The sequence below is a fragment of the Mustela erminea genome, chromosome 11 (assembly GCF_009829155.1).
Source record: "Mustela erminea isolate mMusErm1 chromosome 11, mMusErm1.Pri, whole genome shotgun sequence".
Taxonomy (NCBI): domain Eukaryota; kingdom Metazoa; phylum Chordata; class Mammalia; order Carnivora; family Mustelidae; genus Mustela; species Mustela erminea.
In genome coordinates, this window is record NC_045624.1 from 10,330,571 (window position 1) to 10,346,949 (window position 16,379).

The window sequence follows — 16,379 nt, forward strand, 5'->3', positions numbered from 1 at the left end:
AGAGTCTCTGGAAATTCTATGACCCTGAATCCTAACCCCAACCCATTGGTATATCAGTAGAATCTCTCTAGGAGCCAAGAGCTTCTCTGTCTTGACTTTTCTGACTTAGAGAGGCACCCAAGTTCTGGGGCTTCAACTCTTGACATGTAATATACTCAGCGAACTAAAGCTCTAGTCTTCTTTTAGCTAGGGGTCTAGTCTATTACGTAGCAACATGGCCCTCTTGAGAAGACATATTCGAAGTTTTATTATTCTTTTGAATCAGAATAGTTAACAGGTAAATAAACACCTGCAGAGCTAATTCTCATGGGATGGGAAAAGTAGAATATTTCTGGAGGATGAAGGCACACATTCCCTTCTTTACATAAGATATTTTTCAGAGGCTCTGGAGACTAAGGCTTTTTGTAGGAGCACTGAGAAATCCAGGAAATTTTCATTTTCCACACTTAGTTTTAAGTTGGAAGAAATCCTACCAGGTCAAGCAAATGTATTATGTAAAAATAGTAAAGGATGGCTTATATACATAGAGTAAGATAGGCTTTCTGGAAGAGTTCTAAAAATATATAAATGTAGGGAAGAGAAATGAGACAATTATGATGTAATTAGAAGCATTCGTTTGGGGGAGTTCTCTCCCTCTCCCTAGTGATTTGTATAGTATTTCAAACCTGTCTAGAAGCCTCCTGTTTCTAGAAGTATGCCAACAGTGCATCTAGAAAATGTCTTTGAACTGACTCCTGCTCTGCAGAGAATGAGTAATCCTCCTCTTCACGTGTTCTGTTCAAATTTGTTCAAGTTCTGAGCTTGTGTGAGGCACAATAATGTAAAGGTTTGTATATATGTAGAAAGTAATATGGAAAGGTTTTAGGGTTTTTGAGCTGGGAGTTTATTGTATTTATTTTTTTTTAAAGATTTTATTTATTTGAGAGAGAATGAGACAGAGAAAGAATGAGCGAGGGGGTGGGGGGAAGAGAGAGGGAGAAGCAGACTCCTTGCTGAGCAGGGAGCCCGATGTGGGGCTCGATCCCAGGAGCCCAAGATCATGACCTGAGCTGAAGGCAGACACTTAACTGACTGAGCCAGCCAGCTGCCTCTGAACTGAGAGTTTTTTAAAGATTTTTTTTTTTTTTTTTTTTGACAGAGAGAAATCACAAGTAGTCGGAGAGGCAGGCAGAGAGAGAGAGGGAAGCAGGCTCCCCGCTGAGCAGGGAGCCCGATGCGGGACTCGATCCCAGGACCCTGAGATCATGACCTGAGCCGAAGGCAGCGGCTTAACCCACTGAGCCACCCAGGCGCCCCTGAACTGGGAGTTTTTTAAACCAATAATCTTTTTTTTTGTTGTTGAAGCAGGATGAACATTGACTGACAGTGTGACTAGTTTCATGTATTAGTTGGGTATGTGGAGTTACTCTTAACCATACTGTATGGAAACCAAGAGTGTAAGACATCCTCTTGGCACAGTTTTAAAGGTTAACAAACAAGTAGTCTTAATTAGTTGACTTACTTGGAATTCTTTGTTTCAGATTTTTGCCTGAATTCATCAGTGGAGACTTTGATTCTATTAGGCCTGAAGTTAAAGAATATTATGCTGTCAAGGTAAACTATAAACACTTTATATTTAAGATCTCATATATGATTGCCTTTCTTATGTTCTTTCTGGCTTTCTTGGTGTATCTGTAGGGATTTAGAAACTTTTTGGTTATTAAAAAAAATTTTATATCAATTGTAATACACATTGAAATAGAATTTAGAAAATGACAAGTAGAAACACAGGCTTAGTAATTCTTTCACCATCAGATATTCATTAATACTTAGTCCTTCATGCGTATGTATTTTAAATGAGTTTATATAGGCTTATTTAATAATATACTATTACTGCCTACCTCATTAGTTAATATGTATTTTTCAAAAGTCATTTTAAATTTCATTTAATGTATACACTGTATTTAATTTAACCAGTTCCCAATTGACTTATTTTTAAGTGTTGTCTATTTTTTGCATTGTAAACTAATAAACAGACTTGTAAATGAATGTTTATCAAAATGCATAATCATGTGTCCCCAAAATTCGAGAACCAGTTTTTTTCTTTAATTTTAGTTTTCTTAAAACTGTCATTACCCTGTTCTGAATAAAACTATTCATTACAACTTGAAATTAATAATGACATACCACTTACTAGAGTGTTCATTTTATTACTATTGTGCAAACCTCCCAGAGATCCTTACTGCTACAAAGAATGCACATATGATCCAATTAAGAATGATAGAAGACACATAGGAGTGTATTACAGTAATTAATAATTTAAGCTTTTACTGGTTTTAGAGGACAATGCAGAGTTTTTTAGATAAAAATTATAGCTCAACAATTCAGCCACAACACCGTCATCTGTATTCTTCTGAACTGGTATTTTTTTTTTTTTTTTAAACAGTATATACCACTTTTTTTTTTTTAAGATTTTATTTATTTATTCAACAGAGAGAGATCACAAGTAGGCAGAGAGGCAGGCAGAGAGAGAGAGAAGGAAGCAGGCTCCCTGCTGAGCAGAGAGCCCGATGCGGGGCTCGATCCCAGGACCCTGAGATCATGACCTGAGCCGAAGGCAGCGGCTTAATCCACTGAGCCACCCAGGCGCCCTCTTCTGAACTGGTATTAGCAAATCGCACACTTGTAAAAGAAACTGCAGTTACTGAGATAAAAATTTTAATTCTTTATAAGGCATGGGGATGAGTGAGATAAATCAGAAGGAAGAAAGGGAGTGAAACTTTCATAGGAAGGAAAGAAAGGAGAGGAGGAGGAAAGGAAGGAGAAAAAGGAAAGCGTGATTCTAGATGGCGACACAGAGACACCAAGTGTCTAATGCATAGGCTGTTATGATTTGGCAATTCTGGGGCTGGCAGTGAGTGCAGATCTGGGCATGTTCCCTCTGCCCACCAGCTGATCAGAGTCGCCATCAGCAAATGAAGACCGTTCCCAAGTCAGTGTTTGATATTCATGCTCAATTACGTGAACACTGGCATCTTTCCGTTCATTCCCCACAGCCTCCCTTCTCATTAACTCCGTACCTCAACGTCTTTGGGTTGGAAAGCCCTCAGCCTTGCTTACAATGCAGAGTTTTATAAATTCAAAGATATTAATCCTATTTTCAGAAGCAGAAGAAACAGCAGGAGAGGCAGGAGCAAGCAGACTTAGAAACAAGTTGAAGATCTGGCCGGATGTCTTTTCTCCCCTTCTCTTACACGCTGCCGGCTTTGCTAGAGCTGCCGTGTCCGTCTGATCGTTCCTATCCACGGTGGGAAATAACAGAAAATGAGGGGAGGCCAGCTCCTCAATTTCTGAAATCAATGAAATGAGGTCAAGGATAAAGGAAAATTTGGGGTTAACTACAATTTCATGAATTTCTCTTATAACTTCTGCTTCAATTTCTTTAACCTCAAAGCTAATTTTTATGTATTAAGGTATAGTTTTCAAAGTAAGATTAGCTCATCTAATAAATCCTACATTGCGTAGTTATAAATTGATATAGTGCAATCCAGTTTTTTTCAAGTATCAGTGGGAACTCACAGCTTTGAACTTTTCTGACCTGTTCCCAGAGGGCACCAATGATGTATTTTATATAGCTAATGTGCCCTGTATAACACATGGTGAGTGTTTAGCTACAGTTTTAATAATGATGCTAATGACAACAAGTTAATGCTGCATCTCACACGATTCATATAAACCATTATCTCCAATTTAGGCAGTCTTCAGGCTGCTCTTTTTCAAATGAAAGGTTATCTCTGCTTTCAAATACTTTTTTTTTTCCTTCTACCTGCTCTGGGTTTTCAGTGAAGCTGAAGCTGGGACTGTAGTGAAGAAAGTAAAATAAAGAAGGAATTTAAAATGCTAAGTTTCTTAAAATTATAAAGTGGATTTTGCAGCCAACATTTATTCACACAGTTTTTTCCCCAGTAGTCTTTGACTTAAAGGAAAAACCCAAACTTGCATGATCATATAAAACTTTATTTCTTTTTAAATTAAATTAAATTTTTTTATTTTTAATATTTTACTTATTGAGAGAGAGAGAGTGCATGAGCATGAGCATTGGGAGGGGCAGAGGGAGAGAGAAAGGAACAAGGAGATTCCTCATGGGGCTCAATCCCAGGACCCCGAGATCATGACCTCAGCTAAGTCCGATGCTTAACCCACTGAGCCACCCAGCACTCCTGACTATACAAAACTTTAAATTGGTTTGCCTGCCTAATTTCTGAGAACACTAAAATATAGAGTATTAGAGTATTTGATTCTCTGGCTTTTATTTTTATTTTTTTTTTTTAAAGATTTTATTTATTTATTTATTTATTGACAGAGAGAAATCACAAGTAGACAGAGAGGCAGGCAGAGAGAGAGAGAGAGAGAGGGAAGCAGGCTCCCTGCTGAGCAGAGAGCCCGATGCGGGACTCGATCCCAGGACCCTGAGATCATGACCTGAGCCGAAGGCAGCGGCTTAACCCACTGAGCCACCCAGGCGCCCCGATTCTCTGGCTTTTAAACAGAATATTTTATATCCCAGATCTTGCCATCTGCATTAGTTATCTATTGTTGTGGAATAAATTATACTAAATTTTAGCAGTTTGAAATGGCAAACAATTTTTATCTCACACGCTTTCTCCAGGTAAGGAATATGAAGTCAATTAACTAGGTGCTTCTGGCTCGAGGTTTCTCCTGAGGTTATAGTGTAGCTGTGTTTTTCGGTCATATCAGGGCTGCACTGCAGCTACAGAATTCTCTTCTAAGATGGATCATGTCATTGCCGGTTGGTCTCTTTGGCTGTTATTTCTCAGTGGTTAGTGACTGGAAGCATCAGTTCGATGCCATTGGGCTGCTCTCAACATGGCAGCTTGCTGTCCAGAGAGGGAGGGGAGAAGGGAGTCAGAAGGACATGCATGCAAGACAGCCAGCCCAAGACAGAAGTAGCTGTCTTTCTCGTGACCTAATTTCAGCAGTGATACGCCGTTTTAGTGTGTCTTCTGGAAGATGCTGCTAGTCACACAGACCAACCCTGGTACAGTGTGGGATCAGACTGCACAAGGCTGTCAATACCAGATGGCAGGAATCCTTGGTAGCATCTTGGAGGCTGGCTACCACGCCATCTGACTGACTTTGTTCTGAGTGTTAGGCAGTGAGAAAGATGTTTTAAGGATGTCATACTAGATTCCTAGTCTTTATTTAGTGATATGTAAGGAGGAAGAAGAAAACATTAGCTATTAGTGTTCTTTCTTTGATTCTTTATATGCATAACCTGCTTTTTTTAATTTGTTTTAAAGATTTTGTTTGTTTATTTGACAGAGATCACAAGTAGACAGAGAGAGAGAAGGGGAAGCAGGCTCCCCGCTGAGCAGCGAGCCCCATGTGGGGCTCGATCCCAGGACCCTGAGATCATGGCCTGAGCCGAAGGCAGAGGCCCAACCCACTGAGACACCCAGGCGCCCCATATGTATAACCTGCTTTAAGCAACCCAACCACTAATCTTTTTGTTTATAGGTCTTAATTATTTATTCCTTTAGGTTTTAGACATGTAGGGGAGAGTTAAGTCCACCACTTAATTCCATAGGTCCATAGAAATGCATATGCTATGCCTTTCTTAATTTACTCCATAAAACTTTCCTTTTCAGATTGAGCTGAAAGATATTTGCATTTCTCCTTTTGCCCCTGTGTCTCAGTTCTTCCCTGTGTGGCTCATGATACTAGCTCTGAATGAAGAATGTCTCTTATAGATTTTCCCCTGATATTTTTATTTGTTTATGTATTACTCTCTGAGTCACTATTCCTTGATTCAAGTCAAGGATCAGATATTTCAGCCTTCTTAATTACTCAGTCTAAATTACCCACATTTATTTTAGTTTTATGAGAACTTTTTTTAAAATTTTATTTATTTATTTGACAGAGATCACAAGTAGGCAGAGAGGCAGGCAGAAAGAGAGAAAGAGAGGAGGAAGCAGGCTCCCTGCTGAGCAGAGAGCCCGATGCAGGGCTCGATTTCAGGACCCTGGATCTTGACCTGAGCTGAAGGCAGAGGCTTTAACCTACTGAGCCACCCAGGGGCCCTACCTGAGAACTTTTGAAGAAACTGTTATATCGTGGAGCTCCTGATATGCTTTGATTGACATGTGGTCTATGGATTCTTGACTAGATATAGGAGGAGGGGTTTTCAAACATGAAACATGTTTCCTTTATATTTAGGAGATTAAGGAACTCGTAGCTGTATTTTAAGTGCCTTAAAGAGCCATAAAATAACAAGGTTTTTCCAAAAATGTAGGTGTGTAGGATAGATGAAAATATTTGATAAATGTAATGAAATATATTTGATAAATATAAATATAATCGTGTAAATACAATAATTTAAATACAATACAAAATTAAACAATGTTATGTAGCCCAGTTTTCTGATGAAAAAGCTAAGGTCCATAAAGTTTAAATGACTCAAAAGAAAATGGTAGATCTGGTCAGAGACAGCTCTTGGGTCAATATCCATGACTTCTATTAAGAAGAATTTTGAAAGAATAGAAAGATTTAATCTTTCTATTAAGAAGAACTGAGACTCAGCTGCCACTTCTGTGTGTCAAGACGTTCTATCCGACCTGTTGGGCAAATCGCTTGCACAAGGTATTTAGCATCTCTGGGAATGAATGCCAATGTCACACCAATAGGTTAATAGTCAGTGTGTTAACCAGACATTGTGCCTTCACATTTCCATCATGCCATTCCCTTCCACCCTCAGTGCTGGGGTGGCAGTAGTTGGGCCAGACTAAGAATGCCCAAACTAATAAGTTATTAAATTAGACAAACGCTGTTTATAGGACACAGGATTGAACCAAGACAGAACATTCAAGAACCAAGGTGATTTGGTAATAGAAAATTAGCAAGGGTGTAGGTAGCCTATGGATGTCTTCCTTTGTGCTGCAGATGAGTATTTGGCATTCCAGAAAGTGTTACTATAAACAGAAGGCCTTGTGCTAGACCATCAGGTGAAAATGACTCTTGTTTTAAGTCAGGAAAAGGACTTTAGATCTAAGTTCTGATTTTTATCTTCTTTGTTAAACCTTCCAAGTTGTGGAATAACACAATATGGTGTCACAACAGTGGTCAAAAAAATACTGCAACATGGTATGGGCCAAAGACCCTGGTAGAACTGAAGTTAAAAAAGCAAGACTTGACTGAAAACATACGTGACCCCTGGTATAAATGATGAATAAGACTAGCAGAAAGGCTAGGCTGATGCCAAACCACCAATTTTCTATTAAAGCCATAACAAGAGCATTCTAGGCTACCAGATAATTCTAGCACTGTAAGTTCAGGAGTAGAAATAGAGATCCAGGCATATTACTGTCCTTGTCTTTCATTATATCTTTTTCAGAATTAGAAAGATAAATTTTTTTAAGCAAATACATGAATTATTGAAGAATATCTTATACTAAATCAATGTTTTTAATGAGGTTTTCTCATCCTCTAACACTGGTTTGACTGTACCCAAATTTTTGAAGACTACTCTTGAAAGACGAGGGTAGTATGTCTAAATGTTTTTAACCTGTGCTCCTTTTCATAACTATAAGATATCAGGAATATTTTATGCAATAAAAAGTTGCTCATCATTTTACATCTCATCTTAATGACTGTTACTTCTATAAATGTTTCTGTTACATCTTTGGAGACTGAGGTTTTGGGTTCAGATTTTACTTTCACCTGTCAGAAAAATGGGAAATTGGCTTCTGGTTGACATTTGAATAGAACGTCTGATTTTTCATGACTATAAGTGTTAAGCAAGAAATGCTTGTGTATTAATCCAAATTTAAAGATCAGGACACTGATTTTCAAACAGTGGGGGTGGCAGGTAGAGCTAGGTATCGTACTCAGGCAGAGACGTCAGATACCACTGAGTCTTGGCATTGTAGTTTGTGGGTTTTTATAAATAGTAAAGTCATGATTTCCTGGGCTAACTGTATGAATTATTTTTTGAGTTGCTAGCTTGCACGTATGGAAGTCTTACTAAGGCATGTGAAATTAAATCAGCCCTGGCTTTCTCATACACTTGTAATAATGATCATGTAATGTCAGACATGTAGAAGTACTCTAAAAGTTCTTAGGTGGAGTATTTGGTTTTACTGTCTAAAATTGTTTACATAAGAGCTTTTTTTAAAAAAAAATACTTTTCTCAGTAATGCTGCTTTTAAAAATATTTCAATCCATTTATTTCCATAAGTGTACAATTTATGGACCTAGATTTAATAAATCAGAATAAAAATTACTGAAAATATCCTTTTGAGTTTGATAATGCCTCAGGTTCAATTCTATTTAAATTTCATAAAATCTCCAGAGATATTTTTAATCTCCAGTTAAAAACATCTCTATTAATCTATGGAAGGTCATGAATCTTATTATTTCCTCCTCCTAGCTGTATCTCTTTTCTACTTCTGCTTGGCCACATGCCAACAACTTTTAGATGTGGTCCAATTAATTTAGAGAAAATGGCAAACTGGGCTGTTAGAAATTGTAAAATGTTAGCCAGTTTGGCTATTATACCATACAGAGGAAACTATGTGGCTGTGTAAAGCTCAACTCCATTGACTGGTATAGTTCTTTAAAAAATAAAACAAAAACCCCCGAGTGTAGTAAATTCTTAGGCTTGCGCATTAAGACTAATTAACATATGTTGAGATATAAACCTCTGTTAAGGGAATTATAGACAGGCAGTTTCCATTGATAACTGAGTGACAGGTTCTTCACTTTATATTGTTCAGCCGGTTAGCTCATCCTTATTAGCATCTCCCCAGGAGAATGATGAGACAAGCAGGGGACATTAAGTGGAAGGATCTCTCCAATATACCTTAATTCTTATGCTTGCCTCAATCATAGTCCTTTCAAATTGACTTTATTTTAAATGGTCTACATTTTTCAAAGCCTGTTTTGTTTGAGTTTGTTTAACATATTTTAAGCATTTAAAAAGGGGAAGTCTATGCGCTTTACATTTTTAAGAACTCCTGAGTGCCTCTCAAATGACCTCAGCTGGACTGCCCAACTCTCCTAATCCTCCTCTGTGTTCTCTAGGGCCTCTGTGACTCTGTCTCTTTCACTCCTTTGTGTGGCTCATGGGACGCCCCTGCTCATCAATGTTCCCTTGCTTGGCTCCCCACCTATATCTGTTGGGACTTTTCTTGCTGAGTTTGATATAATTTTTTAATAATTTTCTTCTTTGGTGTCTGTTAATCCATGATCCTCTGCAGCCTGAGGTCTGTGGTCATTCATCCTGGTATCCGTAGTAGGAAGTGGCTTCTCATCTCAGTAGGAAGTAGCTTCTCATCACAGAAGCAGGTATGTAATCCTGCTACTATAATCAGCAAACCACTGGTGCCACACCATAATTGATACAAAAAAACTTTCTGTGACCAAATGGATTTGTGGAATTTGACATTCTGTATGCCCCTTTTGGAAATTCATCATGGAAAATACCATTGTAAGGAAGGCTGCCCAAAATGTAATTTTGTTTGCCTTCGTATTTCTCAGTGAGTTTGACTACCTACAACACCTGATGCACTTTGGTTTCTAGATAAGTCAAGATGTATTTGGATGGTTCTAATCCTGTTTCATTGTTTCAGGTTCCTTCTACCTTTAAAAAAGTTGATAGGAAAAAATAATCACTAAAGGTTAAAAATAACAGTATTAGACAACAATGATATTAAAGTGCTTCCAACATGCCAAATATTCTGTATGTACTTTTAATTATAAATTCATGTATTGTTATGCCCGAGTTTTCGTGTCCGAGAGACCACCAAGGAGCCAAGCACCGATGCAATCACATGAGGGTTTATTTGACGATCTTGAGCTTGGGCCCAAGTATACCCGACACAGCGGAGTAGGGACTTGGACCCCGAACCAGATTACAGTCAGAGTTTTTAAAGGCAGAGTAGGGGTGGACTCGACAATGGGTGAGGACAAAGGGGATTATGGATGATGTAAGTCTCTAAGGAATCAAGGTCTCCAGGACCTTGAGGGGCTAGCTATTGTTGGGAGAAAGGTTATTTATTACCAGTAGTAAAAATCTTCTCGTGAGACCCTTTAGATGTATATCGGTGGGCCATATGCTTGGGAATGATTCTCGACACTATCTTGGCGATTTAAAGTTTCCTAAAGTAGACTTACAGGATCCTGGTTGGACCTGTTGGAGCAGGGGGTCGGTCAGGCTAGGATTGTCCTTAGCAAAACCTCAAGGTGAGGGCAGTTGAGTCCCCAGGGGAGAGCCACTCTTTTTGTTTCAAGGGCTTGTCAGTAGGTAAGCAATTTTAATGATTTTCTTCTGCCTCTGTTTCCCACATCAGCTAAACTTGAGGTGGGATGCCTTAATTTTCTCGGCCTCCACAGTATCTTTGCAGCAAACTCCATTAGGTCAAAACTATTCTGCACACTTTATAGAGATCATGGAAAGCACAAAGAGATTGTACAACTTGCCCAAGCTTACACAGCTAGGAAGTGGTTAAGTGGGATCTAAACAAGCATTCTGGCCCAGGAATCCACATTTTTTTCTCACCACTATGCAATAATCCTCTAGTGGAAAGGAGGGAATTTTCTCAAAGCAAAGTGAGGATCAGGATCAGGTACTCGGAAGTTCTGTGACCTCCTTTTCTCTGTGTGGTATTTAACTTCCCTTTTCTGCTTCTACTTAGTTTTAAGTAATTGAGCAACGGTACTCACCTAGGCTACCTTCGATGCTGGCTGCCTGCCTGCCCCCTCCTTACTTTCCAGTTTTGGGGAGACTTGTCAGGGAGCCCTGGCAGAGGCTCCTTTTTTCCTTAGCATATTTAGAGTGGCTGTGAAGGAACAACATCCACACCAGGAGCACATCGCAGGGTCTGGATGTGTCCAGGAACATTATAAAACAGAAGTGTATTCACACGTCCTAAATGAGGAAGAATCTCTTAAGCTCTCTGCTTCCAGGGTTTCCATGACCATCCCCAAGTCCGTGCTTCACTAGGAGGACGGACTTGGCATATAGTCATACTCTTGGCTGTGATTTTTTTCTTTAATTAAAGTATCGTTGACAGAAATACATTGGTTCCAGGTGTACAACATAGTGATTTGACAATTCCATCACCATGCAGTGCACACTGAAAGTGTAGTTACCATCTATCAGCGTACAAAGTTACTCATATTATTAACCATATCCTCTGTGCTGTACTTTTCATTTCCATGATTTATTTCTTTTATAACTGGATAAGTTTGTACCGCTAATCCCTTTCACCTATTTTGCTTATCCCCCCCACCCCAGCTCCTATGGCAACTACCAGTTCGTTCTCTGTATGTATGACTTTCTCTGTGTTTTTTGTTCACTTGCTTTATAGATTCTCTATGTAAGTAAAATCACACGATTATTTGCCTTTGTCTTGTTTATTTCACGTAGCACGATACCCTTTATGTCCATCCATATTGTCATGAATGGTAAGATTTTTATGGCTGAGTAACATTCTGTTGTGTATGTATACCACATCTTCTTTATTCATTCCTATATCCATGAACACTTAGGTTGCTTCCACACCTCAGCTATTGTGAATAATGCTGCAGTTAACATAGAGGTGCACATATCTTTTCAAATTAGTATTTTCGTTTTCTTTGGGTAAATATCTAGAAGTGAAATTACTGGATTATGTGGTAGTTGTTTTTAATTCTTTGAGGAACTTCTATTCTGTTTTCTACAGAGGCTGCACCAATTGGCATTCCCACCAATAGTGCTGGGAGGGTTCCCTTTTCTGTACATCCTCACCAATGCTTGTTTTATCTCATCTTTTTGATACTAATCATGCCTGTGATTTATTATACCAAAAGGATACAAAGTAGAATCAGTGAAGGGGAAAGGCACATGGGGACAAAGTCTGGAGAAAACCAATCATTAGTTCCAAGAGTTCTTTCCAAGTGGTGTCACACGGATGTGCTTAATCAAATTGTCACAATAAGTGTGAGGTATTTTCACCAGGGAAACTCAGTCCCCAAAATATTACTGGGGGTATCCATATGTAGGGCACCCACACCCTGTGCATTGTGTGTATCAAAATTCCAGACTCCCAGGAAGAAAGCAAGCAGTTGCTCAGCATAAACCACATTGAATAAACAGTTTAGGCACAATAGGCCACTATTAGCTTTTAAGGAAAAAAAAATTTTTTTTTCTTTTTAGTATAAGGGAACTATTTACCATTCAAGTTTTTAGTTGTGAGCCAAGGGCCAACCTTGTAGGCAAAGCTTTTTTAGGATAACAGTCTGAAGGCTGCTATATTAACACTTTTGGGCACTCTCTTCCAAAAGAACTCTGGCTCTGCTTTTAGGAAAAAAGCCATCATTTAAGACCCCATGTTGTTCTAAAAAGACTTTTGACTTCCATTAATGGAAGTGGTGACTTTCTTGTTTGGAAAGCTATAGTTTTCATTCAATGCCGTGTTGAAAGGAAAGGTTATCTTATAACACCCAGGGCAGTGAAGATTGCACTAGATGAGAATGTCTCTTTATGTTTGGGATTGAATGGAGAATTGCAACAAGGTTAAATTGCGTTTATTCTTTTCTTTTATGCGTGATCTAGAAAACCAGAAGGAGAACACTAAATTATATCAGGCAACCTGTTACTTGGGGTTTTTAAGAGTTTAATCATGTGACATTCTTGCTGAAGAAATCATTACTTGTAGGCTGTCATTTGATGATAAAAAAAAAATCTTTTTAGTTTAGAAGTAAACTGTTTTTAGAAGTTTGGTGAATAAAATGGAAGGAGCAATCTACCATAGTACGCTTTATACAATAAAGAGGAAAATGGGAAATGGTTATTTTGTGATTACATTTCTACAGAGTAAAAGACCATTTTCATACCTATATCAGAAACATAGATCATTAGATTCCAGTTGGTTTTGTCTAACTAAACTTAAGAACTACCTTGGGCTAATTTTGGATCTTTATCTTTGATTATCTGGAGTATATGTCATTTTGCCTTATACCTGCTATACTCTTAATCTGACAGGCAGTTCCTTGTTAGAATTCTGGCCAGTCCAATTTATTTATTTATTTGTTTGTTTTAAAAGATTATTTATTTGACAGACAGAGATCACAAGTAGGCAGAGAGACAGGAAGAGAGAGAGAGAGGGAGAAGCAGGCTCCCCGCTGAGCAGAGAGCCCAATGTGGGGCTCGATCCCAGGACCCTGAGATCATGACCTCAACCCACTGAGCCACCCAAGCGCCCGGCCACTTCAGTTTAATGAATGATTATGGAAACTCATTATTAATATTTTAACAGATTCAAATTTTAGAAGACTGTTGACTCTGTCTCCCCAAAATATTTTTAAGTGTTTATCATGCTTATGTACAATAAGAAAGGCAACTTTACCATTAAATAGAGGAAAATAAAGTGTGTGAGAGCCATAATTTTAATACTCAGTAAAACTCTTATCATTGAACTATGGGAGACTATGGACTCCAGAAACAGACTGAGGATTTCAAAGGGCAGGAGAGTGGGGGGATGGTTTAGCCAGGTGATGGGTACTAAGGAGGGCACCTATTGCATGGAGCACTGGGTGTTACATGCAAGCACTGAATCTTGGAACACTCTATCAAAAACTAATGATGTACTGTATGGTGACTAACATAACATAATAAAAAGAAAATAGAAAAAATATGATGGGATAGTAAACTGTTTTGTTTTCCGAGCCAACTTGAAAGGTAATCTTTGATAGCTTTTTGCCTCCTCTCTTACAGTAGTTTGATTGACACCTATTTCCACTTCCAGAAATGTCCATTTCTTTCAAACTGTTCTTCACCGCTCAGTCCTCAATCTGATAAACCACTTCCCGTTTCATGCCTGCTTCACACTCCAGAATTATCTTACCTTTTTCTTCCTTGCTCTCCAGTGAAGTCCTCTTTCTCTTAGTGAAAGTGATTTCTTTGCTTATGAAGAAGCAAGAATAGCAATTAAATTAATTCACAGTAAGAAATTCATGATGAATTATCTTCCCTACTGTTATATTTTAAGAAACTCTTTACCCTCCTCTACTACGAGTGGGAATATGGAATTTTTCATCCTTCCTAGAAAGCACCCGTCAACATATATCAAAGATCATAAACAATTTTCTTATTATTTTCCTGGTAATTTCAGGAAATTCTAAGAAAAATAAGCCGAAAGAAACACTTACAGACTGAGCTATTGAGCATAATGGTAAGTTAAATAGCAGAATTTTCATGAATATAATGATAAATATTGTGATAACATTGTAAGTTAGGAAAGCAGAAAAAAAGGAGAGCAAGAAAGCTAAGCATTTAGTGCCCATTTGCCGCGCTGAGGTTTTTATACCTTGGGCTACTACGGAAACAGCATGGGGTCAGGTAGGAGTCATGTCTTTGAAGAGCTAAAGGATTTTCAGGTACTTAAAACTGGAGAAAACCAACTAAATCAAGGTGCAGAACAAATAATAAAGGCATTTTTCTGCTTCAATCTGCCAAGATACCCAAAGTTTAATTAAGCGGGGTTGAGTACAAAGTATGATTAGTTAACAGTATGGGCTTCAGATCACATAGAATGGCCTCAGCAGTTGTGTGATCTTGGGCAAGTTATTTAATCTCTCCAAACTTGAGTCTGTGTATCTTAAATGTGATCATGACACTTACCTTATAAGGGTATTGTGGGGATGCAAGAACGTAACTCTTGTAAAGTGACTAACATCTCCTGTAACAAATGGTGTACTCAAATAGTAGTTATAGGTGTTATTAATTTAATGAGGAAGACAGTTAATTATCAGCAGATTACAATATTCAGATTCTAATTTTAACATAGTTTTAAAATTCTCTGATTTTCCAAAGAATTAGGTTACATTTTGTTAGGAAAAATCTTAGGTTATTGAAAAGCATCTTCGATTTTATAGCTACATACATACTGCATTTAATTATGCGAGGTGAGAGACTATATGCAAGCCCTCCAAATAAATATTCAGAATCGGTGTGCATGTGGTACCTAGGAGGAAATAACACTTCTGAATTCTTAACCTTATAAACTCAGGCCATAAAGTTACAGTAGAAGTCTCAGAGCCCCATAAAATCTCTTCAGGGTAATTTGCACAAGTCCTTTCTTGTCCTGGGTAGATGGATGGGCACCAAATGACTTCAGCTACAATCAGTCAGCTAATAGCGGGTTTGGGAATGCTTTCACCAGACTTCACTCCTTGCCTCTTGTTTTAATGAGACCCAGTCTCTCTGTGGATATAGTGCATGAAATAACAACTGATATGGTACTATAATTTTTTTCAAAAGGATCTGTTTTCTTTCCCATTAAAGAGTTTTAGAGGAGTCAGCATAATATAACCTGATAGGTTTTGTGAGCGCTAAATGTAAAAACTCATTAACTTATATTAGTTAAGTTATTGGCAGATGGTAGATGGAGTCATCGACAACGACAGTCTAAAGACTTCTGCATTGGTTTTGGCTGTTAGGTTGAAACTCATTGCCTTGTAATAATTTCTTTGAGTTGTCACTCAATTAAAAAATAGTTCAGATAGCAGCACACAAAGTTCTTGGGAGAATATTAATAATATGTTGCTTACTCTAGTAATCGTTGATGTGAGCTGGTCTGACTGTAGCCTCTGATGTTTCTGGAGAATCTTCGGGGGTGCCGAGATGAGCATCTGCAGAGTTCCTCGCTGGGCCGGGAGCCTCATGTGCAGTAGCTCGTGGAACCTCCGTCTCCGTGTTAGTTGGCAGATTAGTTCCGTTACAGACGAGGAAAACGAGGTGCAGAGAGGTTCCTTTAAAGGGCTGAATCGAGGCGCCTGGGTGGCTCAGTGGGTGAAAGCCTCTGCCTTCGGCTCAGGTCATGGTCTCAGGGTCCTGGGATCGAGCCCCACATCGGGCGCTCTGCTCAGTGGGAAGCCTGCTTCCTCCTCTCTCTCCCTGCCTGCCTCTCTGCCTACTTGTGATCTCTGTCTGTCAAATGAATAAATAAAATCTTTAAAAAAAATAAAAATAAAATAAAGGGTGGAATCTTTTCCCTTCTATTGAATTTCTCACATATGTATAGGGTTTAGCTGTAATCACAAAAACTTACTGTGGGCCTGGGTCAGGGATCGGTTGGTAAACTTCAGCCCATGGGCCGGATCTGCCCCATTGTGCTTTTCTATAACTGGCAAGCTAAGAAGTGTTTTTAAATTTTTAAATGTTTGGTGGAAAAAAATCTAAAGAAGAATGTTTTATGGCATGTGACAATTTTCTGACCTCCAAATTTCAGTTTTATTGGAACGCATATTCCTAGTTATTTCTGTATTACCTATAGATGCTTTTATGACACAAAGGAAGCGTGAATAGTTGGGACACAGGCCCTATGGCCTGCACCTCCTGA

At 38.6% G+C, this 16,379-nt stretch overlaps 1 protein-coding gene across 2 annotated transcripts in view; it reads left to right on the top strand.

The window, feature by feature from the left end:
- TPK1 (thiamin pyrophosphokinase 1) overlaps positions 1-16,379 on the top strand; it is a 343,412-nt gene that overhangs the window by 168,479 nt on the left and 158,554 nt on the right. For both annotated transcript variants that reach the window (XM_032305883.1, XM_032305882.1), the window contains exon 5: positions 1,521-1,593. In XM_032305883.1, coding sequence (XP_032161774.1) covers positions 1,521-1,593 — 73 coding nt within the window. The remainder of the gene's footprint in view (positions 1-1,520; positions 1,594-16,379) is intronic.